Source organism: Theropithecus gelada, chromosome 7b (genome assembly GCF_003255815.1).
Source record: "Theropithecus gelada isolate Dixy chromosome 7b, Tgel_1.0, whole genome shotgun sequence".
NCBI lineage: Eukaryota > Metazoa > Chordata > Mammalia > Primates > Cercopithecidae > Theropithecus > Theropithecus gelada.
In genome coordinates this window covers 75,816,738-75,843,807 of record NC_037675.1, presented here as the reverse complement: position 1 = coordinate 75,843,807, position 27,070 = coordinate 75,816,738, and the positions used below count along the sequence as shown (strand labels likewise).

At 43.5% G+C, this 27,070-nt stretch overlaps 3 protein-coding genes and 1 pseudogene across 7 annotated transcripts in view; 2 read left to right on the top strand and 2 right to left on the bottom strand.

Annotated features, from left to right (window-relative positions):
* Positions 1–2,993, top strand: part of LTBP2 (latent transforming growth factor beta binding protein 2) — a 115,233-nt gene extending 112,240 nt beyond the window's left edge. The window contains exon 36 of the mRNA XM_025392283.1: positions 129–2,993. Within this exon, the coding sequence (XP_025248068.1) occupies positions 129–274 (146 nt within the window). The 3' untranslated portion in view covers positions 275–2,993. The remainder of the gene's footprint in view (positions 1–128) is intronic.
* A 2,217-nt stretch (positions 2,994–5,210) lies between these two features.
* Positions 5,211–8,117, bottom strand: ISCA2 (iron-sulfur cluster assembly 2). Of its 2 annotated transcripts, XM_025391097.1 has the most exons (4): positions 7,998–8,117; positions 7,694–7,796; positions 7,456–7,571; positions 5,211–7,019 (listed from the first exon to the last, which is right to left on the bottom strand). In XM_025391097.1, exons 1-4 carry the CDS (start codon positions 8,066–8,068, stop codon positions 6,845–6,847), a joined length of 465 nt encoding a protein of 154 aa, XP_025246882.1. In that variant the 5' UTR covers positions 8,069–8,117; the 3' UTR covers positions 5,211–6,844. The 2 variants fall into 2 exon arrangements, with proteins under 2 accessions (XP_025246882.1, XP_025246883.1); XM_025391098.1 differs by lacking the exon at positions 7,456–7,571.
* Positions 7,825–27,000, top strand: NPC2 (NPC intracellular cholesterol transporter 2). 4 transcript variants are annotated; one of them, XM_025391093.1, is made up of 6 exons: positions 7,825–8,271; positions 8,503–8,647; positions 16,535–16,642; positions 18,364–18,536; positions 22,541–22,618; positions 26,600–27,000. In XM_025391093.1, exons 2-6 carry the CDS (start codon positions 8,566–8,568, stop codon positions 26,846–26,848), a joined length of 690 nt encoding a protein of 229 aa, XP_025246878.1. In that variant the 5' UTR covers positions 7,825–8,271; positions 8,503–8,565; the 3' UTR covers positions 26,849–27,000. The 4 variants fall into 4 exon arrangements, with proteins under 4 accessions (XP_025246878.1, XP_025246880.1, XP_025246877.1 ...); XM_025391095.1 differs by lacking the exons at positions 7,825–8,271; positions 26,600–27,000 and adding an exon at positions 23,035–23,380 and having other exon boundaries at positions 8,329–8,647; XM_025391092.1 differs by lacking the exon at positions 7,825–8,271 and having other exon boundaries at positions 8,367–8,647.
* LOC112628325 lies at positions 19,251–20,095 on the bottom strand (annotated as a pseudogene).
* Positions 27,001–27,070: the final 70 nt, after the last annotated feature.

Below are 27,070 nucleotides of genomic sequence, written 5' to 3'. Positions count from 1 at the left end.
TCAGCCTCTGGCTGTCACACTTAGGGTTTCACTCCAGGACAGGGGCTAGGGCTTAGTAACCAGAGGGGTGGAGGCAGCCAGCAGAGGCACTTGGGCTCCCTACAGCTCTCTCCTTTGTTTCCTCTTAGATGTGAATGAGTGTGATGACTTGAACGGGCCTGCTGTGCTCTGTGTCCACGGTTACTGCGAGAACACAGAGGGCTCCTACCGCTGCCACTGCTCCCCGGGATATGTGGCCGAGGCAGGCCCCCCCCACTGCACTGCCAAGGAGTAGCAGTCAGTGGTCAGTGTGGCAACTACTTGGAAATGGCCTCCAGTCACAGGCAGGGGCCTTGAGGATGATTTCCTAGCTGGGAAGACACTGCAACATCAGGCCAGAGGTTCCCAATCAGCCTTGCCTGCTTTCATCTCTCCCAGCTTAGCCTCTGGCTGTAAGCTTCGGTCACTGCCTCCATGCCCTTGCTTGGCTCAAGCACCACCAATCACTTTAATGCTTCAGCCACCGCATGAGGCCTTGTCCACCACCTTTCCTGGCCTTGCTATTGGATGCTTAACAAAGGATGGCCCTCATCCACCCTCCCAAGCTGTGCAAGCATGCAAGGCCCTGTGGCCTCACACTGCAGACACCCCTTTCCAGCCACAATCCACCATCATCCTGATGATCCCACAACTGGGACAGAGGCTACATCTGCCCTAGGGAGGTCCTTCAAAATCTGTGGAGCAAGAAAGGATTTGGGGAAGCTTGGGGACTGACTCCAGCGCCTCCCAAGAACCATCACCACCACTCAGCCAATCTGTTCTGGGCCCTGATTTTGCCACACCTCCAACCTGTAGCCCATTCTCTGACCCCAAGGAGTGGCAGAAGATCTCTTCACTCAGAGAAGCAAGACTGATATTAGCTTGTTGAGTGTAAGAGACACAAATGAAGAACAAAGACCTGGGGAAAGCAGCAAGAGGACATTATGAAAAATATGTGGAGTTGATAAGAAAGGGGAGCCAAGGCTTTATATGTCTAAAGAAATTATTCAGTAGCTGTAAACATTCAAAATCCGCCCAGTGATAGCCCTTGTGCACCAGCAGCAAGGGCTGCCACGGGACAGAGGACCCATCTACAAAGACCTCTGTTACATAAACACTGCTTCTTACAGGAAACAAACCTCTTCTGGGCTCTCCTTTTGTGAAAACCAGTTTGATGTGCTAAAAGTAAAAAGTCTATTTTCTAGTGTGGTCTTGTTCAGAAGAAGCCAGATTTCCAATATTGTTTTTCCCCTCTACTCAGAAGCCCCTGCCCCTTCCCTTCAGAAAATGATGGCAGGCATTCCTCTGAGTTTACAAGCAGAGACTCACACCAACCCAAACTAGCTGGGAGTTCAGAACCATGGTGGAATAAAGAAATGTACATCTGGTCTCTTCTGTTCTTGTTTTTATTTCATATCAAATCAAATTTCTTTACCATGTTGGCTAAGTCTAAATATTAGAGACGAAGCTGTGCCTACTCCCTGGCCAGCTCTGCTGATAGCCTATGATAGATTCCAATGGGAAATTACTCTTTACTACTAAAAGACAAGGAAAGCTCTGACTTTGCACTTCTCTGATGAATGGCAATGTAAATGAACAAGGCTCCATGTGACTGGAGCATGGAAGTGAATGCTACTTTCTTAATTTAATCTGCCCTAGCCTACCTGCTCCTCTGATTATTAGCTATCACATAACTTATTGAATGCTTGCCATGTGCCAGGCACTGTGCTGAGTGCTATACATACATTTCATTTAATTATCCAATAATCCTACTTACTATTGTTTATTCTCAATTTACAGGTGAGGAAACTGAGACACAGAAAGCTTAAATAATTTGCTCTATGTCCCTATACTAATTGAGATGTTTTCAGCAGACAAAACTAAATCACTCTTACGCATGTAAAAATATTCTTTCACTCATAATAAAAGAAATGCAACTTAAAATCATACTGAGATCCTTTTTAAAACTGTCAGATTGGCAAATATCAAAAAGCTTGTTAAGACTCCTAGCTGGCAAGCATGTGGGAAATAGGCACTCTCATAATAGCTACCAGAAGTACATATTGAAGAGGACAATATGGCAATGCCCTTCAAAATTATAAAAGCACTAATTCTTTGATCCAGTAATTTCCACTTCTAGGAACTTAACCTTCAGATATATTTTCACCAGATATAAAATGACATGTAAGAAGTTATTACTGCATCATTTGTAATAGCAAAAGATTAGAAACAATTAATTGCTATGGAACCCTTAAAAAAGGTGGCTGTAAATTCCTTAAGAAAGATATCCAAAACAAATTAAGGGAAAAAGGGGGTTGCATAACAGCGTGTAACATAACACTGTCTGTCTAAAGAATGGGGAAAGAGAAGCGGTTGTCTGTTCACCTCATCCTTGCCACTTCACCTTATACCTCACCATTCAGAGAACTTCTTACCATCCCCCAAATATATCCTGCTGGCACTACACCTTCATAACTGCTGTTCCCACTGCCCCCACAACACTCCAATCTTCGCCTTCCTGCCCAACCTTGAGATATTGCATGCATATATACATATTTCCTTTGTTTAAAACACAAATAGCATACTATGCATGCTGTTCTTCACTTTGCTTTTTTTTTTTTTTTTGCTTTATACTTGCAAGTAGAGCTGCCTCATTTCATTTTATAGCTGTATACTATTCCATTGAATGGATAAACCATTAATTTATTTAATCAGTCCCTTACTGACAGACATTTCCATTGTTTTCTTTTGCTATAAATAATGCTGTAATGAATATTCTTGTGCATATTTCACATTAATTTATGGGATTATATCTGCAGGATAAATTCTTAGAAACAATGGTGGTTTGTGGGAAGGATGACAGGGTGGATAGGTACAGGATTGGGAGACTTTTCACTGTATCTCCTTTTGTATTCTTTTGAATTTTGTACCATATGTATCACCTATTCAAAAAAAATAAAATATTTTTAAATACAGTTGCTGGCCACAGATTGCTTAAATGCTCCCTCTCTTTATATATTTATCTGACTATAATTTACAACTAAAGCCAGGTGCTAATTATGTCAAAATTCCATAACACAAATTTCTGTTAGGCAGCCCTGTGGCATTTTTATGAAGAATGGCAGATATGGATTTTAAAAGAGCAATCATAAACATCAGTGCTAGATATGAAGAAAAATAGAAGAGATTCCTTCCTTTCAGACAAACATGCAGTGAACAGTGTTAGGCCCTGCCCAAAGCCGGCTGCACAACATTAGCTTCTGTACCATCATGATCAGCGCTGCCCACTTCCCTATACCAGATTGATCCTGCCAAATGCCACCCCTGCACTCTAATGCTTTATAACAAACGACAAAAGAACAGAGCTCGATTCTCAGAAGTTATAGAAAGAAGAGTCTTCCTGAACACCTACTTTAGTAGTCCTTCCTAATCTTTTACTTCCCAACTTCTTTTCTCCTACTCCTTATAATCAGTCAACATTCTCATACCAAGAAACTATGGGTGGGCCAGGCAGGGTGGCTTGCACCTGCAATACTGGCACTTTGGGAGGCTGAGGCAGGAGGATTGCTTGAGCCCAGGAGTTCGAGACTCCTGTGCAACATGGTGAAACCCCATCTCTACAAAAAATTCAAAAAGTAGCTGGGCTTGGTGGTGTGGCCTGTAGTCCTAGCTACTTGCAGGGGCTGAGGTGGGAGGATTGTTTGAGCCTGGGAGGTAGAGGCTGCACCTCTGCACTCCAGCCTAGGAGACAGATTGAGACCCTACCTCAAAAAAAAAAAAAAAAGAAAAGAAACAAAACTAAGAGTGGATGGGACACATAATTTACATACCGTTGGTCACTGTCATCACATAACTGAAGTATGGTACCACAATAAGATCTGGGCATTGACCAAGAGACCTTCTCTTTGAAAAACAACATTAAGTTCATTCACAATATAAAGCAGATTTAGAGCTCCCTTGACTTTGGTTCTTACCTGATGCCCCAGCACTGGCTTGCATAAAAAGTTAATGCCAATTCTGCAACAAATAGGCCTTGACAACTCCCCTCCAAAGAATGGGAAGGCATAAGATCTTCCAACTGAACCTGGAAGAGTACAAAGTTTTCCTAAATGAATGTGCAGTGAGCAAAATTTGTGAAAATGACTTTTACGGGCCACCAAGAAGACACATCTGGTCAGAAAGGGCCTGCAGCAGATCCTAAACCCATTTTACCACGTATACTGTTTATTCTCAACAAACTGCCCAGTGGCCCCGATGCTATCATTCCCCCATGCTCTGTGTTCTTAAGTCACCACCCTCCAATGGAGACTTATTGCTGCCACTTCTGGTTTCCCCATGAAGCTTTCTCAGTGTGAAGTAACATGATTTTTCCCAAATCCGCCTTTTTTGTTTGTTTGAGATGGAGTCTCACTCTGCCATCTAGGCTGGAGTCCAGTGGTGCAATCTTGGCTCACTGCAACCTCTGCCTCCCGGGTTCAAGTGATTCTCCTGCCTCAGTCTCCCGAGTAGCTGGGATTACAGGTGTCCGCCACCCAGTTAAATTTTGTATCTTTAGTAGAGATGGGGTTTCACCATGTTGTCCAGGCTGGTCTCAAACTCCTGACCTCAGATGATCCGCCTGCCTTGGCCTCCCAAAGTGCTGGGATTACAGGCGTGAGCCACCATGCCCAGCCCCAAATCTGCCTTTTTCTAAACATAAAATTCCAATTCTCCCATTAACAGTAGATGCTCACATATAAGCTTCTGCATTCTAAGGGACTCTGTTTCTGCCTAGTGGACCACTGTAATTTAATCGATTGATTTAGCAACAAAAGCTATTCTGCTTGTGCTCAAGAATTTTAAAAACCACCAAATCAATAAATAACCCACAAAAATATTCTTAAAGAATAGATTCTGGCCGGGCGCGGTGGCTCAAGCCTGTAATCCCAGCACTTTGGGAGGCCGAGGCGGGCGGATCACGAGGTCAGGAGATCGAGACCATCCTGGCTAACATGATGAAACCCCGTCTCTACTAAAAATACAAAAAACTAGCCGGGCGTGGTGGCGGGCGCCTGTAGTCCCAGCTACTCAGAGGCTGAGGCAGGAGAATGGCCTGAACCTGGGAGGCGGAGCTTGCAGTGAGCCGAGATCGCGCCACTGCACTCCAGCCTGGGTGACACAGCGCGAGACTCCGTCTCAAAAAAAAAAAAAAAAAAGAATAGATTCTAATGTTTAAAATGTAGCAAAATCTTTTTAAGGAGGATGAAAGGACAGGTAGTCCGAACTGAAACCCTATCAGACGCAGGTACTGGCAGCACTGTCTTGGTCATGTGTGCACACAGATGCTCCCATGGTATGCTGCTTTCTGCCTCCTTCCATCGGCTCTAAGAAATGTACTCAGGCTTCTGAGTGTCCCCGTCTCTCCTCTAACTGCATGATAGGTTTGTTTTCTCTAACTCCTAGGTTTTGCCATGCTGGAAATGTATCTAAGTTTCTGTCTCAGATCTTTTTTAAACTCTATTTCCATTTTTTTAAACAGGAAATTCTTACTAAATGACCTTAATTCCAATCCAGTGCAGAAATGCAAGTCTTTGCTGTAACAAACTTCTAGGCTCCCAAGCAAAAGATGGATTTAACCAGTAGCTCTTCCAGAATCAACTTGGTTGTAGTTTCTCCAACATCAGTATTAATAAATCATTTGGTGCAGTGATGGTGATGGATTGTTTTTCTTTCACTGTCTGTCCACACAGCTCCGCAGCACTAGAATAGGATTAGTTCAAGCTCCAAATCCTATTTAAGTGCCACACCTACACAAGTACTTTAATTCACTAGAATTTGTGATTTTAAAAGCTGTTTGGTGACCCTAGAGTTGCCAAGATCAGCAAATAAAAATATAGGATGCCTAATTTTGAATTTCAAATAGTAATTTTTTAGTATATGCAATATTTGAGACATAGGCATACTAAAAAATTAATTACCTGAAATTCAAATTTAACTGGGCATTCTACATTTCATCTGGCAATCCAATCTAAAAAAAGGTTCCTAAGAATCTATTACCTATAACGATAAAGAGATCACTTCCTGCTGTGCATGAGACCAGAGCCATTTTACAACAGAAGGCAGGTGAAGCAACATATCCTAAAAAGATTCAGTCATTAAATTGTCACAGAATCTTAAAATGTCTCTATGAGTAGGGAGGCTATTTTTGAAACAATTCAGTATCAGTGAGGGTTTGGTCCAAGTTTTCTGGGCAATGGGCTCTTGGTTTTATGACTCCTAGCAGATCCACAAGTATGAGAGTAAAATGTATCTGTCCCATCAAATAGGAAGTGGCGAATGGGCTGCATAGACAATAAAGAAAAGTGGCACATACTGGCAGGGTGAAATGAAAAAGAGAACATTTCATTTACTTTTCTTATCTTCTAATAACGGTGTCCAAGCTACCCGACCTGTGATCCTGATCCACAACACAATAAGAACTTTCTTTAAAATGAAGCTTTTATACATAGCTATCCACATATATACAAGCAGCTCTTAAGGCCAGATAATTTAATTCCAAATTTTAGAGCCATGGAAGCTCTACAGATTATACGGAGTTTCAACCAGTGATTAAATCTGAGGTAACAGCATCTGGAGGCTCAGCCTTAGCACTGAGGGGAGTTGGAGGGAAAAATTAAGCCAAAATCTTCACGTTCTGAAAATAATAGTGGCAAAACACAACACTCCTGGACTGTGGGAAATAAAATTGAGAGGGACATGATTAGAAGGAAACCTCTAGAATTCTACTAATTCCAGGTTCTTCAAATTGGTACAACTGGTGACAATCTCAGAGTCACCAGTCATCGCATCAAAGTTTGATAGAGAAGGAAGACCCACAGGAGCAGCCTTGCTGTGCTTGAGGATTGTTCAACACTTGAAATGAGCTTCGGATCAGTTCTTGGCTGAAGTCCACCTGGGCCCCTTTCACGAAGGCCAAGCTATCAGAGTCAACCACCACTCTTGCCCCACCCTGTTCAAATACCCTGAAAAGACAGGAGGAAAGCATTAACGAGTATCACAAACACAAAAAAGACACTCCCTGAGCCCAGAGGTGCACACCGTCTGTTTTCTAAAGTACAGAGGGAGCTTCCCGATTACCTTTAACACGTGCTGATTTTCTTTTAGGCAAAAATGATTCAATGGAATAAATACTGAGAAAAGTTTAGGGACTTAAGCCTGGAATCTAATCCGGCCTGACTTTCTACCGACTACCCAATGGACCTGGGCAGGCCAATTTTGCTCCTATAACTTAGTTATTTTGATTCAGGACAACAAACCTTCATGGCATCCTCACTCTGAGACGGGCGGTGTTAACCATCCCAAGTAAACCCTTTAAATTTGGAATAAAAGTGCACCTTAAACTATACACACTTTTATCCCTCCTGTACCTCCTTTGGGAACCCATCCCTTCCTCCTTGCCTGTCGTCGGGGTTGATAACTGTATCCAGTGAAAATTTGTATTGGAATCCGGAGCATCCACCTCCCTCCACCTGCAGCCTGAGGAACTCTGACCCCTCGGTGATTTCCAGAAGCCTCTGAAATGCAGGAAGGGGGATCAGGAATAGCGGGCAACGGGAGTTAAAGGGCTCAGTGAAGAGCAGTTCCCGCTGCTCCCGCCAATCGCCTGGGTACCGCCGCCCCGCGTCCGGCCTTCTACCTGGACGCAGCTGTCCGTGAGGCGGATCTGCCCTTCGCCGGCCTCGGGGCTGGAGGACGACGCTTCCCGACGCGCCTGGAGTCCCAGGGAGGCCGCGAGGAGCCTGCGCGCAAGGGAGGGTAAGCCCGGGGGCAGAAGGGGCACCTGACAACCCTTGACCTGGAGCGCCTCACGCTAAACCTGGTGACCCCCACCTGGACGGCCTCCCACCAAACCCTCACCTCCCCAACAGGCCTTGGTTTCCCATTTGTTCTAGAGGCGCAGAACCAAACACCCTTTCCAGGTGCCTTTCTAGTCTTGATACCTGCCCCTCGGCCAGGGAGTGACCGCTCTCTGCGTCGCGGCCGTTAGGGACAACCCCCGGGCGGCAGCCATCTTCCTCCACAAGCTCCGCCCCGCGCGTCTCCCCCGTTTCTCACCCGCAGCCTCGGGAGGCGGGGAGAACGAACAGGAGGCCGGGCCCTCACGGAGGCCCCGCCCCCAACATACCTATTGGGTAGTGAGGGAGGAGAAGGTGCCTGATTGGCTAGAAATGCTCCCGACGGCAGCCGCGGAGACGCACCCATGAAGCTGGGGAGGTGCTCTAAAGGGAAGGAACGGGGCGAGGAGGAGTAAGGTGGGGCGGGGCGGAGGTGGGTCTGGGCGGGTCAGGCCTCTGAGGGGACGGCATGGGCGGAGACTGCAGGCTTCTGGGCCCGAGAGGGCTGGAGTTGGCTCCCGGAGCCGGGGGCGGGGCGCGGGCGGGCCTCGGCCGTGGTTACTGGTGACAGGTCGCCTGACTGGGCTCCTCCCCGGGCCCGCCCCCACAGGTTTGTCTTGTGACCGCGGGCGGCCGCCGCTTCTTTCCAGAGCTTGGAACTTCGTTATCCACGATGCGTTTCCTGGCTGCTACATTCCTGCTCCTGGCGCTCAGCACCGCCGCCCAGGCCGAACCCGTGCAGTTCAAGGACTGCGGTGAGCCCGCGGCCCGCCCAAGGTTCCCGCGCCCTCTGCGGAAGCCCCCGCCGGATCCCCGCGCTGAGACCCCTGGGGCTGGGCTGGGCGGATCCCTCGGGCGGCCAGGCTGAGCCTTGGACCCTAACTGGAGTGGGCTGGGTCGGGGAGAAGGCGCCGGCCTCCAGGAAACCCGATCGCATACAACTTTGTCTTTTTCTTAGAACGCATGTTTTGGGGTTCCTAGGAACTCCAGGAGGTGGGCCTTTTGCTGAAGTTTCCTAAAGTTTGTAGGGCTGACAACAGAAGGGCTGTATCCAGCGCTGGTGGAGGGGTGGAGCACAGAACTTCTTTTTATTTATGCTTTATCTTGGAATCCCGACCTCCCCCTTCCAGCTCCCTTTGCTTTTCTTTTAATTTCCTTTTTGCTGACAAGTCAAAAGTCAATTCCCCTTTTTCATCATTTATTGTTACAAATAGGACTTCCTTTGGCCTTTGGTAACTTGTGATTCTTAATCAGTTTTTTCTTGTATAAATCTCATTGTGTCTCTAACCACAGCTTGTGACACATAACTCCCTCTCGCCGCTGTGGTTGCAATCTTTGTTGGAAAATACAACAGGTGGTGGAAATTCTGAGTGCCTTCATTGAGTCGAGTCTATAGAATTGTCGGAACAGAACTCGAGCAAATTTGTTCAGAGGTGGAGGTAGAGGGATACAACTGTCAATGAAAGAGGCATGAAACTGATTTTGTAAGATCTGTGAGTGGAAAGGAAGCACGGAGATCGTATAATCAATCATTGAATTCCAGGGATGTTGGGTAGCCTACCTAAAGTTACGCAGCAGAATAGGGAACTAGAGTTAAGTGTAACCGCCCAATGGGTTCACCTTGCCCACTGCCTAGACAGAGCGGATTTATCAAGATGGGATTTGCAATGGCGAAAAGAGTATTTCACGCAGAGCTGGCTGTGCGGGAGACCGGGGTTTTATTGTTACTCAAATCAGTCTCCCAGCATTCAGATCTGGGTTTTATTGTTACTCAAATCAGTTTGCAGCACTCGGGGATCAGAGTTTTTAAGGATAATTTGGCTGGTATGGGCTTGGAAAGTGGGGAGTGCTGATTGGTCAGATTGAAGATAAAATCATAGGGGGTCGAAGTGAGTTCTTGCTGACCTCTGGGTGGTGTTATTTGCTGCATCGGAATGCAGGATCTGCAGAATATCTCAAGCTACTGACCTTAGGTTTTACAATAGTGATATTATTACCATGAGCAATTTGGGGAGGTTCAGACTCTTGCAGCCAGAGGCTGCGTGGCCCCTAAACTGTGATATCTAAACTCGTAGCTGATTTGTTAGTCCCACAAAGGCAGACTGCTCCCCAGGCAAGAAGGGGTTTTTCAGGAAAGGGCTATTATCCATTTCGTTTCAGAGTTTAAATTATAAATTCCTCTCCAAGACTAGTTCAGCCTACACCCAGGAATGAACAGTTTAGAGGTTAGAAGGAAGATGGGATAGGTGAGTTCTCATCTCTTTCACTGACATAATTGCCTAAGGATTTTTGCAAGGGTGGTTTCATAAGTGTGCTGCTTTACATCCAGTGCCCAGGTAATAGTAACTGCTCAATGAAATGTGTTGAAAACATAGATGGAATACTTTTTCCCCTATGTCATAAAAATTCATGTTGACAAAAGCAAAGTTGAGGATTAGGGGACAGGATTGATTAAGGATTAGACTGCTGGCTGATTAACACTTAAATGCTATTCCATTGATTTAGGAGACTGGCACTTGAAAGCTATTATTGCTTCAAATTACTGCCTTTCCCTCCATTAAACTTAGTAGCCTGCGTTTGGATGAAGACACTATTAATTTTAATAATTCATTCCAGCCAGGCATGGTGGCTCACGCCTGTAATCCCAACACTTTGGGAGGCCGAGGCGGACGGATCATGAGGTCAAGAGATCGAGAGCATCCTGGCCAACATGGTGAAACCCCATCTCTACTAAAAATACAAAAATTAGCTGGGTGTGCTAGCGTGCACCTGTAGTCCCAGCTACTCCGGAGGCTGAGGCAGGAGAATCGCTTGAACCCGGGAGGTGGAGGTTCCAGTGAGCCAAGATGATGCCACTGCACTCCAGCCTGGCGACAGAGCGAGACTCTGTCTCAATAAAATAAAATAAAATAACTCATTCCATCCTCACAAGCTGTCTTACAGATGAGGAAAGTTAAGCACATAGAGTAACTTGCCCAAGATCTCACACCCAGTAAGTGGTAGGAAACAGTGGGTCTTTGTGAGCCACTTTGGGTTTCCAAAAAAAGAAGGGAAATAAATCCAGAAATTATTCTACTCATTTGAAAAAGCAGGAGTATGTGGGAAAAAGAAAGACATCAGACCATTACTGTGTCTATATAGAAAGAAGTAGACATAAGAGACTCCATCTTGTTCTGTATTTGAGATGCTGTTAATCTGTGACCCTACCCCCAACCTTGTCCTTGCAAGAGACATGTGCTGTGGTGACTCAAGGTTTAAAGAATTTTGGGCTGTGCAGGGTGTGGTTTGTTAAAAAGGTGCCTGAAGGCAGCTTGCTGGTTAAAAGTCATCACCAGTCTCTTAATCTCAAGTACCCAGGGACACGTACACTGCCAAAGGGACCTCTGCCTAGGAAAGCTAGGTATTGTCCAAGGTTTCTCCTCATGTGGTAGTCTGAAATATGGCCTCATGGGAAGGGAAAGACCTGATCGTCCCCTAGCCTGACACCCGTGAAGGGTCTGTGCTGAGGAGCACTAGTATAAGAGGAAAGAAGGCCTCTTGGCAGTTGAGATAGAGAAAAGCATCTGTCTCCTGCCCGTCCCTGGGCAATGGAACATCTCGGTGTAAAATCCACGTTCTGTTTAGTGAGAAAGGAGAAAACTGCCTTAAGGCGAAAGGTGGGACTTGCTAGCACAATGCTGCTCTTTATGCACTAAAAAGGTTTATGGAGATGTTTACATATGCATATCAAGGCACAGCACTTTTCCTTAAACTTATGTCACAGAGATCTTTATTCACATGTCTTACTGCTGACCTTCTCCGTGTCTCATTTCTTTTCTCCAGTCTCTTTCCACCTAACAAGAAACGCCCACAGGTGTAGCGTGGCAGGCCACCCCTTCAGGAGTACACCTATGGGAAGAAGTTTTTAAAGGGAAGAAGGGTTTCAGTTACAGATTTTTAATTACTTTTGAATTGGGAAATATGATATAAAGACTTCAGTGCCCACATCAAAGGTTTGTGTTCCACTCTACACCCACCTTGCCTGGCGTGGAATTTCCTCAAGTGAGAAAGGGGGCCAAGCAAACTAGTTTTGTAATGTTTGCTGGTTAGAACTGAGGAGTTTCTTCTATTGATACTGGAAGTCTGAGAACCTCTTGTCATCAGAAAACTGGATGAAAGAGCTATAAGTACTACCCTTTACTTACTTCCTACTAGATTATGTGACTCAGCCTTGAAAGAAGCAGGTGGAAGCTGGACATTGAAAATCGTAACATTAACATTGATTTTTTTTTTTTTTTTTTTTTGAGACGGAGTCTCTCTCTGTCGCCCAGGCTGGAGTGCAGTGGCCCGATCTCAGCTCACTGCAAGCTCCACCTCCCGGGTTCACGCCATTCTCCGGCCTCAGCCTCCCGAGTAGCTGGGACTACAGGCGCCCGCCACCGCGCCCAGCTAATTTTTTGTATTTCTTAATAGAGACGGGGTTTCACCGTGTTAGCCAGGATGGTCTCGATCTCCTGACCTCGTGATCCGCCCGTCTCGGCCTCCCAAAGTGCTGGGATTACAGGCTTGAGCCACCGCGCCCGGCCAACATTGATTTTCAATAGAGTGTTGATTGAAGTTCAGGATTTTTTTTCCCCCTATTCACCGAAAATGGGTTGGAGTGGAAGAGAGTGCTTCTCCAACTGCTTCGGATGCTTAATAATGTGTGCAGTTTGAGAACTTTGCTATGATGGAGAAGCAAGCTGAGGGGTAAAGGACTGCAAGGTACTATTTACCAACCTAACTGGAGCAGTGTTGGTCAATGTGATGATAGCGTTAAAGAGACTGTTCCACCCAAGGGCAGGTACAGGCAGCAAAGAACATCTACTTAGATTTCTCAGTTCATATCATACTTTTATAGTATTGAGCTAATCTGGTGACTGACTGCATAGCAGATAATGTACTCTCAACCTGCAGTTTGCCTCTGTCTTCATGCATTCTACTTTTGAGACAGAAAGAGTCCATCCTATTGGCTAGAAACATAATTTCTATCCATGAAGTATATTTGAGGTGAGAGGCCCAGCTTTTCTGTCAGAAGGGAACTTGCTAACCTACCCAGGAGCAGCTATTCTAGATTAAACTCATGAACTAAATCCAGATATGATAATAATAGTAAATATATGTATCACTATGTTCCAAACACTTACCTAAGATCTGTATTTGTGTTAGCTTAGCTACTCTATTATCCCTAGAGAGGTTAAGTATCTTGCCTTGAGGCTATACAGTGAGTAGCAGAGATAGTGAGATTTCAAACCCAGGCATCAGAGTCTGCCTCTCAGCAATGATGGCTGAATGGCAGAACTTAACTTACCCTGTTACAGGCACCATTACCAGGCAGTTCACTTGCATGCCCTCCCATTCAACTGCCAAGTCTCTGGGGCAGGAGGAAATGCAATTTTTAAAGACTTTATTTAAACCTTTTTTGGTCAAGCATTTATTGTATACAAGTACTTTTGTCCTTGGTTAGACTGAGATTAAAATACACACACACACACACACACACACACACACACACACACTCTTATTTTAAGAACACAGGTTCCCAAAATCGAGTATACATCTGTAGATTGCAGATGTGTGCTTAAAATCAGTTTTTGAAACTACTTAGAAACAACATGGGCAAGTCAGATGAATCCTATTTCTTTTTTTGAACTTTTTAATTTTGAAAAACTTCTATTTGTTTTGAGGATTTCCAGGGATAAATCCTATATCTGACTCTTTCTAGTACCTTCTTACGTCTCACCCTTATGTTTTCAACATATGCAGTATTTGCAAGTGTATCATTCCCAGCAGCTATATAGACCTAGGCCAAGTTAATATTTCAGAGGAAATGAAACCCAGACTCAGGTAGCAGTATTCTTCTTTAATGCAGCTGGCACTTCTGCCATCTTGGCTGTGTGAGTCAGTGCTATTTGGAGTTAAGTTTAACTTGTGCCTAAGCTTGTATTGAAACTATAAAGACCTTAACCTCTGTACTCCTCTTCATCCCCTTGATTCTTGGAAAAAATCCAGATCTTAACAACCTTAGTCAAGATTTAAGGTACTTCATGTTGTTTTTGGAGCCAAAATATTTCATGACTCATAAGTGGGCCTTAAAGAACAGGACTAAATCATTGAAGAAACTGCAGAAGTGCAGTGAAAATGGTACAGTTCCCAATTCAGAAGTGGGAGGTGGTTCCTCTCTTAAGGGTCATTCCTAGTTCAGAGATGGTAGGTGGTTCTTCTGTTTAGGGTCACTCCTCTGTTAAGTGTTAAGTAGTAGTTCCTCTTAAATTCCATAGTCCGCTTACTTGGAAGTGAGTAGGCTTCTGGAATCAGTCTTATTTTATTTTATTTTTTGAGATGGAGTCTTGCTCTGTCACCCAGGCTGGAGTGCAGTGGCACAATCTCAACTCACTGCAACCTCCGCCTCCCAGGTTCAAGCGATTCTCCTGCCTCAGCCTCCTGAGTAGCTGGGACTACAGGGGCACACCACCACACCTGGTTAATTTTTGTATTTTTATTAGAGACGAGGTTTCACTGTTGGTCAGGCTGGTCTCGAACTCCTAACCTTGTGATCCTCCTGCCTTGGCCTCCCAAAGTGCTGGGATTACAGGCATGAGCCACCATGCCCAGCCTTGAATTAGCCTAATTTTAAAAGTCAAGACTGATATTCTGATACTTTTTATTGTTTTACCTATACCTTTAATAGTACTGCTTGTTTCTCTAGGAAGTCAAGTTGGGGTGAAAGAATGAAGGGATTCCAAGAAGACAAAATACTGGGCAAAGGATTTACCAGGAGTTTAGGAGAAAGGGTACAAAATGTGGATAGAAGGTACTTCATCACTGAAAATCACATAGAATATAGGGGTTGAACCTCTACGATAGAAAGAGAATCATGGTGAGGGGCAAAAAGGTGATGCTGAATTAAGAAACCTGAAAAGTTGAGTTTGAGCTGGACCTTCATCCAGAGTCCTCAAATAGTTATCAGATGCGAATTTCCTTGGGGTGTCCTTCCATTCGTCACCATAGCTACATATTTAAAGCTTCCTTCAGGTTCAGGTGACAAGGGCTTCCAAGTCACGTCCACCCATTGAGTCTTGAATCTGCCCCTTCCAGGCAATGTGACCTTGGACAAGTCTCAGTAATCTTTGCTCTTCTGGTTTCTAACCCCTAAAACAAGGATGATAAATCCCATTGTTGTGAGATATTTTCTTTAGATGCCTCTGCTTTCCTTCATCCTTGCTACTCAAGGTACAATTTCCATAGGGTCCAAAAATGAATGATTCAGGAACTAAAAACTCTTTAAACCAGATTCAAGAAAGGTTCAGTCTGTTCTGGGATCTGGCAGACTTTCCAAGCAATAATAACAGACTTCCTCAATCAGTGTTTGTTCATGTAGAACTTGGGGTAGAAAGATGGTGTAATTCATTTCTGATCTTCCTCCTTGGAGTTTCAGGCTCTACATTTGCTTTCTAGCTGTTTCTGCATAAAGTACCATTTTGGCTGTGTGCGGTGGCTCATGCCTGTAATCCCAGGACTTTGGGAGGCCAAAGTGGGCAAATTGCTTGAGCCCAGGAGTTTGAGACCAGCCTGGGCAACATGGTGAAACCCTGTCTCTACAAAACACAAAAATTAGCCGGGTGTGGTGGTGCATGCCTATTGTTCCAGCTGCTCAGGAGGATGAGGTAGGAGGATCACTTGAGCCTGGGAAGGTTGAGGCTGCAGTGAGCTGAGATCATGCCATTGCATCCAGCCTGGGTGATGGAGTGAGACCCTGTCTCAAAAAAAGAACAAAAAAACAAACCAAACCAAAAAAAAAAAAAAAATAGGCAGAGCACGGTGGCTCACACCTGTAATCCCAGCACTTTGGGAGGCCAAGGCAGGCTTATCACGAGGTCAGGAGATCAAGACCATCCTGGCCAACATGGTGAAACCCCTGTCTCTACTAAAATACAAAAAATTATCCAGGCCTGGTGGCACATGCCTGTAGTCCCAGCTGCTCAGGAGGCTGAGGCAGGGAATGGTTTGAACCCGGGGGGCAGAGGGTACAGTGAGCTGAGATTGTGTCACTGCATTCCAGTCTGGTGACAGAGCAAGACTCCATCTCAAAAAAAAGAAAAAAAAAATGCAGTTTTTCCTGTAGTGAACAACTTTCATCAAATGTACTTGCTAATCTATATGCTAGAAAAAGAAAGGGAAAATAAGAATATTTTAATCCAAAGGAAGGTTGAAGCAAACGTCTTCAAGGTTTAAGTTTAAACTGTGACCGTTACCATTGAGAATGCAAGACAAGACTCTAGGAAAGTTTGGAATTTCGCTGATTGAAGTTTAATCCCTTTGCTATGATCATTTATGGATATGGTCTTGATATTATTTAGTTTGACAAATATTAACTTTCTCTTGGTCAAAAAACCAACTAGTTTCTTATCATCTGAATTAGAGGCTATGATTTTATCTGCAAGGTGAATCAAGATTCTGACTTCTAACTGGGCATTATTCTTAAAGATTCCATCCTGGGAAACAGTCCGAGGAGAATGAGTTGACCCTAAATGGGAGAGCAGAGCACCTTCCCATTAGGTGGTGGGCAGCCTAACTGGCTTATTTCTCCTCTTCTCCTATTCCAATTCATTTTTCTTTTGCAGGTTCTGTGGATGGAGTTATAAAGGAAGTGAATGTGAGCCCGTGCCCCACCCAGCCCTGCCAACTGAGCAAAGGACAGTCTTACAGCGTCAATGTTACCTTTACCAGCAGTGCGTAAAAGTGGCTCTTACCTCAAATTTATGTTAAAGCATAACATAAATATCAGGTGTTGGAATGAGCATGGGAATGGAGGGGAGGGAATTGGCAGTCATGAATTTTATGACTCCTTTTGCACCTTGTGCAAAGCTAGGGTTCACTGTGCCCTTGGACACCCTTCTCATGCAAGGTCCATGGCTCCTAGACTCCCTTTAAGCAAACAGGGAGATGTCCATGTGTTCACAGGTTAGAGAAGACAGCTTGACTTTTCTTGTCCTGTCTTGGCCCATATTGCATCGCAGGCTTTGATGGGAATGTCAGCTGTGTTTAGCTACAGACTGCAGAGTATTAGTATGGACCCCAATTCTTCAAGCTTTGGAACTCCTCCAAAGTGTTATTTTAAGCAGTAATGCCTTTCAGCTATTAAGTCTACATCCCACCTGAAAATAAAGGTGCAACTAATACTTAACAGCCTCCTTAAGATTTAGGGAACCCACTGGGAACCCAAGAAACAGCCAAGAAATCTAAGCTTTCTTCTCCAATAATATTCAAGAAATGTCATTGGAACTTGTTGCTTTCTTGTACCACATCACATTGAGATTTTTAAGAATCTAGACAAATTAAAATCTTTTATTGCTAAGCAGGGCATGTTCCTTGAATTCCTTCCTCATTTTCTATCCTGTGAAGCTAGACTAGACAGTCTAATAAGTAACCTCAAAGTTCCTGTCATCTTTTGTTCATAAGCCTAAAGACAGCTCTAAGTACTAGCTCCCTGTCTCCTCTCTGGACTATACCCTGGCCTCTCTATTGCTCCAAACCTAAAAAAAAAAAGCCTTCTGAACAAGTCATCCCCAACCCAGACAGAAAGAAACAGAACCAATTTTCTGGGTCTCCAAAATACCGTAATAACTCATAAGTCTGATTGCCCTAATTTTGTAATAACTTTATTCCTCCTGGCTAGCTTGTGATGTGGAGGGTAAAGTTTATCAAGAAATGCATGTCTTTCTAATCTTACCCAATTTCTTTCCCTTTTTTTTTTTTTAGACAGAGTCTTGCTCTGTCACCCAGGCTGGAGTGCAGTGGTGCGATCTTGGCGCACTGCAACCTCCGCCTCCTGGGCTCAAGCGATTCTCCTGCCTCAGCCTCCTGAGTAGCTGGGATGACAGGTGTGCGCCACCACGCCCGGCTAATTTTTGTATTTTTAGTAGAGACAGGGTTTCTCCATGTTGGCCAGGCTGGTCTCAAACTCCTGACCTCAGATGATCCACCTGCCTCAGCCTCCCAAAGTGCTGGGATTACAGGTGTGAGCTACCGTGATCCAGCCTAATCTTACTCCACTAAAGGGTTACCTCTTTCACTGTTGTTACAGACCATGACATTTAAGACACACAATATACTTGGACAGAAGCTGATACAAATAGCAAACAGAAAGTTTACTGCCAAAAATCAGTTGCCTCGTTAGATAAGGTTATTTATCTAGGTATCTCTGATTCTCCTAAGAAACTATGAAGGGCCATGAAGAGCGAGGTTAAGAGCAAAGAAAACTTCTGCTGATTGCTTTTGTTTTGCATAATTATGTTTGGAGTGAATGCTTGCACTATGCTAGTACCAAGCACCACTGCCAAGAGAAATAGACCCTAGGAATGCTGTTACTTGGGATTATTTCTGAATTTTTGATTTAGAGTTTGAAAATAGATTGTTTTCTTCGCCATCTGATTCTCTTTTTTCCTCTTAGATATTCAGTCAAAAAGCAGCAAGGCCGTGGTGCATGGCATCCTGATGGGCGTCCCAGTTCCCTTTCCCATTCCTGAGCCTGATGGTTGTAAAAGTGGAATTAACTGTCCCATCCAAAAAGACAAGACCTATAGCTACCTGAATAAACTACCAGTGAAAAGCGAATATCCCTCTGTAAGTTATACCATTATTGAGGACATGGGAGGCCTTGAGACTGGATTAGAGTTCTGAGGGCAGCGGGCAAGAAGCAGAGATGTGGGTAAAGGGCCCTTTATCTCTATGATGAAGAAGCGGAAGCCCGAGGGAAAGGAGATAGGTGGGAGTGTTAGGCGTCAGGAGGTAGGGCAAATCTTTTTCTCTGTGTCTCTTCATTCTTTCACTATGACCTGATGGTTAGTCTGGACCTAATGATGCCATTTGTTTTTTAATGTACTAAAATTTAATCATACATAAAAGCTGTAATTTAATCTGACAGTAAAACACAAGAAGCAATATTAAAGTTGGTTTAGTACATTGTATATTTTAGCTTTGAAAGCCATAGAAATCAGTTATCCCAGTGTTTTTCCTATAAAAGACCCATTTTTTCCCAAAGCATTATGTACAATTTTAATTAGAATATAATGACAGAGGATATTCCATAATTTTTAAAATACAAAATGAAGTCAATGACTCAAAAAGTTATCTACTGCAATGAGGTAAAAGGGACATTTCATAATCAATATCATTACAAAGTATGATGGTTCAACTTTTTAGTGCTTCATAGGGAGGAATCATGATAAAAAGGTCAATATGAAATCATTTGATTATAGTAGCAATATCTAACATTTGAAATGCATCCATGGTCTTTTGTATAATCATATTGGAGTCAAGTATATTTTCACATCTGTTATGTCTTATTTTCCAAGAGATATACACAGAGCAATTTTTTTCTCCAGGGAACTTGTGCAAACCAATATAAGATCTAAATTCTTCACATAATGTATAAAACAGGAGAAGCCTCTTCAGATTTATTTTTTGAAGTCTGGAATGCTGGCACTTTCCAATTAGGCAATAGTTCTTCATTCTTGTAACCTAGCTAAGAGCTGCTGCTGACTATGGGCCTAGAGCAGCAGGCATGATTTCTTTTTAGGCCTTTTCTTTTCCAATGGTGTTTTTCTATTTATCTGTCTGACCAGGTCATAAAGTATTTCATTAACATTGACCTTTGACTTTGCAGAATATTTTAAAATGGCACAGTTCCATCACTGTCATGCTCAATTCTGTCCCTGTTCTTTGCCAACTACTCACTCATCTTCCAGATCACATTTATTGCCAACCAAAATCATTGGAACATCTTCTGTGTCCTTAACCAGTAAAATCTGTTCCCTCAGGTCCTGTAAGTCAAACGTGGACTGAATATACTAGTGCAAAACCTTGGCCATTCTTCATACACAAATCCCTCATTGCTGTAAATTGCCCTATCCCTGCAGTATCTAGGATTTTAAGCATACACTGTTGGCAATCAACTTCAACTTGCTTTCTGTAGGAATCTTCTATCATTGGGTCATATTTTTCAACAAAAATTCCCTGAACAAACTGAACCATCAGAGCAGACTTCCCAACACCTCCTGAACCAAGGACCACTAACTTGTACTCACCCATGATGTGATCTGTTTAAATACTGACGACTCCCCTGGTCCAGCACCTCATCCTCCCTCCTCCCTCCTCCCTCCTCCCAGCTGTGGCTCCTGCTTCAGCTCCACATGGCAATGGCTGATGCCATTTTTATATACAATATTTCACTTGGTTCTCATGACCATCCTATGTAGAGGTGATCTTATCTCTATTTTACAGCTGAAGAAATTTGAGCTTCTGAAGTTATGCAATATGAACAGAGTTCACTCCACTAAGAAGTAGTACAGCTCAGGTTTCCAGCTGGGTCTTATAACTCCAAAGCCTGTGCAATATTAAAAGATTTTAGCCAGGTACCAAATAGTTAAAGATCCAAGTTGTCTTAACATTGTCATGAGAAAATCCTGCTTTATCCATTAATCTCTTAACAAAACAAGAGAGTAGTAGTTTGTTAGCTTCATAGCAGAGAGGTAGCTTTTTCCACTCTCCTTTCTCCCCTCCAATCCCCCCCTTCACCTCCGACCCATCCCTGCTGCACCTACCTCTTTTTCTACCAAGCACTCGTAAGGTAGATCCTGCTGCAGTGGACCTGCATTAAAGATCTGTATCTTGATAAGAATGGAGGAAATGGAGGGATGGCCTTTTTCCATGAAGAAAAAGAGCCACATTTCTTGAAAGGAAATCAAGTAGAACTCAGGAGCAATATCTGGCCATTTATTTTCTAGGAAAGGTAAGTAATTAAAGAACATTCTAAAGAGACTCAAATATAGGGTGTCTGTGCTTAAGGGCTATTGGAGACCCTAGAGGTCAGGGACAGATTAGTAGATGAATTTGCAGAGTATCCATATAACCATGGGCATGTTTGAACCTCAGTTACGTATGCAGTGACTAGTCAGAGCCTGATACATAGTAGGTACTTAATATATGGTAGTTATTGTCTGTTAAATGAGTTACATTTAATTTGAAAAATAGCTCAAACTGTTTAAGCACTAAATGAAGCAGTAGTTAATGTATACTAGTCTGGAAAAACTCACAAAGCAAGTTTCAAGAACCTAAATATTGTTTCCACTCACATGTTCCATTGCAAAGAAACATTAGAGTACAAAAGAGAGGTAGTAACAAGTGACAAGTAAGCCAATGTCCATATAAGAAAGGACCTGCAAAGTGTGAGTGAGTTATTAAGAATTGGAAGGGACTGCTCACATGATATGAGTGTAACAAGTCAAGGCAGGGATTTCTGATGAAGTACATTATTAGAAAGCAGATTAAGGGCGTTAACTGAAAGTATATTGCTACAAAAGGTTGTCATCCTTGAAATTATTCATACAGCTACAGACTTCTCTGGGCCATCCTTTGCACTTTGACATTTCCATTTCTAGCTAACAAGAATGTTTCCTTATACTTACGAATCTAAATTTTTTTTTTACTCTCTGCTCTTCATGGTTACATTGAGAAAAAGCTGGATCAGATTGCCAAATACATGAGAAATTGCTTAAATGTGAAATTATTCATGTAAGCCTTCATGTGTTAGTCCATTTGTATTGTTATAAAGGAATACCTAAGACTGGGTAACTTGAAAAGAGGTTTGATCAGCTCATGGTTCGGCAAGCTGTACATGAAGCATAGTGCCAGCACCTGCTTCTGATGAGGCTTCAGGAAGCTTACTGTTATGACAGAAGGCAAAGGGGAGCCAGCGTGTCACATGGCCAGCACAGGAGCAAGAAAGAGAAGGGGAAGGTCCCAGACTCTTTTAAACAGCCAGATCTCGTGTGAAATCAGTGAGAACTCACTCATCACCAAGGGGATGGTGCTAAGCCATTCATGAGGGATCTTCCTCCATGATCTAATACCTCCACTAGGCCCACCTCCAACATTGGAGGTCACATTTCAACATGAAATTTCAAAGGGACAAATAACCAAACCATATCACTTCATTTATGTGCCATTGATCTAAGAGAGAAAAGAATGCTTTAGAAATTACATTTGATAAATTAACCAAGTTAGTATGTGGTGCTGCTAGCATCAAATCACAAGTATAACTTAGTTCACTCTCTTAAGGCCATAAACTGCCCACATGCTAAGCAGCCCTCATGATTTAAGAAGAAAAGTAAAAAAGGATGAGTTCGAGTCCTTTGTAGGGACATGGATGCAGCTGGAAACCATCATTCTCAGCAAACTATCGCAAGAACAGGAAACCAAATACCGCATGTTCTCACTCATAGGTGGGAATTGAACAATGAGAACACCTGGACACAAGAAGGGGAGCATCACACACTGGCTCCTATTGTGGGGAGGGGGTGGGGGGAGGGACAGCATTAGAGATATACCTAATGTAAATGACGAGTTAATGGGTGCAGCACACCAACATGGCACATGTATACATATGTAACAAACATGCACGTTGTGCACATGTACCCTAGAACTTAAAGTATAATAAAAGAAGAAAAGAAAAAAGTATGAGGAGTTAGGAAGTTTGCTACTGTACCTCCAGGATTCATAGTTAAGCCAATTATGAATAGAGGTCAGGTCCTATTTCATTTTTCTCAGTTATTTTTCTCTTTCTCCAGATAAAATTGGTGGTGGAGTGGCAACTTCAAGATGACAAAAACCAAAGTCTCTTCTGCTGGGAAATCCCAGTACAGATCGTAAGTCTATTTGGGGGTGAGAGGGCATGGGTGGAGGGAAGAAAGAAGTGGAGGAGAAATCAGACTGAAACTAAATCAGTGCCATAAGATAAAAGGAATTTCAAGACTGCTGTTTTATGCCTCTCAACCTCTAAAAGCATCTAAGGACCTATTTCCTGAGAACTCAGAACTGTTGCCTTTGTAATATCCTTTGTAAAAAAAAAAAGGTCGAAGGAAAGAAGAGAGAGTGAGACTGTAGGGACTGATTTAACTGTCTTCATTGGTTTTTTTTTCTGTTGGAATAAGGAAGGTCCAGTCAGACAGGACCTGAAGGAGGTTGCTTAGGAATGTCTGATAACTTGCCCTAGGGTTATTGCCCTCACAGTGGACGAAAGGTTCCAAACCACTTCCACTGAGCTGGGACATTACATCCACAGGTTTCTCATGTCTAAGTGCCTCATTGAGTTCGGTGCATCTGGCCAACGAGTCTGCTGACTCTTGACAGCGCCTCCAGCTCTGCTGCTTCAACAACAGTGACTTGCTCTCCAGTGGTATCCAGTGATTCGTTGAAGAGGAGGTGCTCTGTGGCAGAAACTCAGCTCCGGGTGGCTGGTTCTCAGTGGTTGTCTCATGTCTCTTTTTCTGTCTTAGGTGGTTTTCATTAAACGCAGACTTGGTTAGCAGATGTTTAATTTTTTTTTAGCAATATTAACTTGTGGCCTCTTTCTACACCTGGAAATGTACCCTTGAATAAATAAAAACTCGTTTGTCTTGTCTTCTGCATGTGGGCTGTGGTCTCCTCCTGCTCCTTTCAGAGTACGTTCTGCTAAAACCAAGGCAGGCAGACCCCCAGTTCCATGGTCCCAGAGTGCGCTGAAGACATGACTTTTTCAGAAACTCTTTTTCCTCCTTTTTGGCCAGTAAGACCATATCTATTTTATATAAAATGCCTTTGTTTTGCTTTGTTTGACACAATCTTATACCACCAAGCATGCTTGAAAGAAGCAGTGAAAGTAGAAATCACCTAGTTGAATAATAATGCCTGAAAGGTTGAAGGAACTGAATTTGGTGGGGAGGGCAGGTAGGGGTTAGGGATTACAGGTTAGGGTGAGGCATGGTGATCTTTTGGGAACCCTCTGCCGTGAAGAAAGCCTAGAAACTTAAAAATGAAATGTGAAGTTGTAGCAAGTAGTGGCGAAATTAATTAAATCTTGGAGTTTCCTACTCTTAAAGTACAAGTATAATCATGGGCATATATTTTGCCACCTGCCACCTATTTTGAGTCAGTATACTAGCAGTCAGCTCTTAGGTGGCACAGGGATTACAACCCCATTCACAATTGAGTTGAGTAACATGGACCTCAGGTCATCCATTTTTAGGGCAAAAGGAGGGAACATTCATACCAAGTGCTTGTGGGCAAGTAATTGATTTGATCCAGTTCTTTTCATCCCACTAATTTCACTAGACCCTTGGATTTCTTTGGCCTGTGAGTTTCCCAGGAAAACCACCAGGGGACAGTGATGGATCAGGAATACAGTTATCAACAGCCAAGCTTTCCTAGTTAATGCCAGGAGCCTGTCAACCAGTGTACTTTTTACCTAAGATCTTTTGTGTATCCTGTCACGTTGAGTCTAGAGCAACAGTCCACCCTGTCTCCCATACCAGACTCTAGATGTATCAGAATTGTGTGAATTCCTGAGGCCATTAACTGTTGTGCGGGTCTCTGGCTTCAGACTGCCTATGGTTGAATCCTGGTACCACCAATTAACAGGACTACCAGTGTGATCTTGAAATCACTTCATCACTCTGTATGTCAGTTTCTTTATCTGTTAAATAGGACTAATAATAACAGGGCTGTGAAGACTAAATGAGATGAGGCATGTAAAACACTTAGAGTGACCCTGGCTATAGTATATACTCTCTAAATGTTAACTGTCACTCTAGGAAACAGACATTGTTCTTTGTCTAGAAATAGCAGGAGAATCAGGTTCAGTCTGAGATGTGATGATGTCTCCTCAGAAGGACAAGGCAAAGCTCAATTCTCATGTGTTCACTATCTCCCTATTCCCGGAAGATTTCTCATGCCATTTAGCTCCTTTGAAGCTAACAACTACCTGCCCTGCATACTCCTCTGCCCTTGTGTTAAAAGAAGACAGGACTCACAATAGCGTGCAAAATGAGTACTTGCCTCTAGCTAGGAACAGTGCCTATTTCAGGGAGAATTGATTTTGATACAGCTGACTAGTTGAGTGTTAAACTATTTTGGAAATAATTTACATATCTAAGTCCTAAAATATTTTTTTCTTTCCTCCACTTATTCTTCAAATTTGAAACAACGTTTTAATACTGTATATCTTTCATTGTTTATACCTTGCATTCTTTGTGAAAATTTGTTCTTAGGGACAAAAAAAAAATCTTATTCTTTTTATGTGTAAAGCAGGAATAGAGAGATAAGACATAAACAGATACATATTATATCTGTGGTATTAAAATTTGATGAGGTGTTCAATTAGGATTAAAAGGTCCACTAAAGCTCCTGTAAGGAGTGATAATGAAAAGGGTGGGGAAGCACTAAAGACAAAGAGTATAAGTAGATATTTCGGAAATCAAAATTAAAAAGTATTTTGGCTAGTTTATACCCTTCCATCAGAGCAAAAGGGGAACACAACAGCTTGTGACTGTTTGCCAGCCATCGCAAGGCTACATGAAGCCTGCAGCCGTGAGCTAGGTAAGGCTCCCGTGGGGGGATTAGTTTGAAAGGTCGTCTTCTACAGACAGTTCACAGACGCCCCCCTGAGTCATTAAAACATTGAGAAGCACTGAATCTGCGGTATATCAAAAAGGTCATCCTCTTTCCAATGACAGTTTCATGCTTTTCTAGTCCACGGAGCAGGCCTTGGAGGCTCAGACCCAGCTCTTACATGAATTCCAGGACAGATAAATCCCAGATTCTAATTGTTAAAATAATAATGAGGGGCACCCCTGCTTATAGAATAAAGGGAACCCAACACCTCATATCTCCAGTTTGGGAGAAGGTTAAATGTGAAGACTGGTATTCAAATCTTCATACTAATAAAAAGCAACAAGCATGGAGTAATTTTAAATCCTGCATGTTTGGTTTTTAAATCTTAGTTGACTTTTTTTAAAAGGAACAGAATGATTTTTTTTTTTTAACACAAAATCTTTCAGAAAAGAAACAGAGTGATCTTGGTTATGCTTTGGAAAGGTTGATAAAAACAGCTTGTTCTCTGAGAACACCCTCCAGACATAGGAAGAGTGGCTTGAAATAGGTGAGGTCAACTAAGAGAAAATGATCTGCGATCAGCCATTCACTTCAGATAATCCAAAAAGCAATGGTTAAATAGGTTGGTACAAGGACAGGGTCACAGTACATAAGAAAAGCATTAGCACAGAAAAAGGAGTTGTGTAAGAAAGTGGCCAAGGTGAGAGTCACATTAAACAAGTGTTTTTCCCAAGGAAGAGACAGAACAGGAAACAGAGGTTGGAGTATGCCTTATTTAAAGGCCTGGGACACTCAGGTGAGGGTGTGTGTGTGTTGGGAATGGGGTTGTGGGGAGACAGGGTTGAGTGACCCAAAGTAGAAAGTGGCTGTGGATCTCCACAGATGTTGCCTGAAAGTCTTTGAGGGATTTGAGTCATTTTGGGTGGTTGTGTCTTTTTCTCTGAAGAGAATTCCTCAGCCTATCCCTAGATTCTAAACTGAATCCGATTCACTTACAGCTGTCAGTTGACTAGCAACTAAATGGTCTGGGTGTTGGTTGCCGTGGAAACAGCTAAAAGGCCCATTGCTATGGGAACCTACCAGGCTCTCCAAACCAGGGGTTTGGTTCCTAAAAAGGAGTGGAGGGGAGAGTGGAGCCCAGGAGATGGCCTGCATAGGTGGCTCGAGGGTCCTGGAAGAGGGTGGCAATATGGGTGGTGGATCTGGCCAGCTCCTCTCGACTGGGGCAGAAGAACAGTGACCTCTTCTACTTTCTGCAGGTGTTCCCTTGCCTGTTCTCTGCTCGCTGCCCAATGCTAGCCACAGAGCACAGGTGTTTGCAGTTCCAAATGGAGACTAAGAGCCTGAGATTCTGGAGCAGACGTGGCATGTCAGTGCGAGTCCCCTCACCTGCAGGGGCTTGGAGAAGGACAGCTCCCTTCTGGCAGGCCCTCCTCCACAAATCATATGTCCCAGATAAGCAGCCAGCAGGCAGAAAGATCAGCTTAACTCTGACTGCCAGTGGGTAAGGCCAAGAAGGAGCCTGGCAGACAAATGGATGGCTGCTGGCCTTGAACATGGCAGAGCCGCTGGGTGTGCCAGATCAAAAAGCAGAGAGCAGGCCAGCAGCAGCAGACTGTTCTCAGTGCTGGAGAAATGCATTGCTCTGCTCACTACACCCTCAACCACCCATATGCCTCTGCCACAAAGGGGGGTACTGCAAATGGATCAACATAGGAAAGATGAGGTTT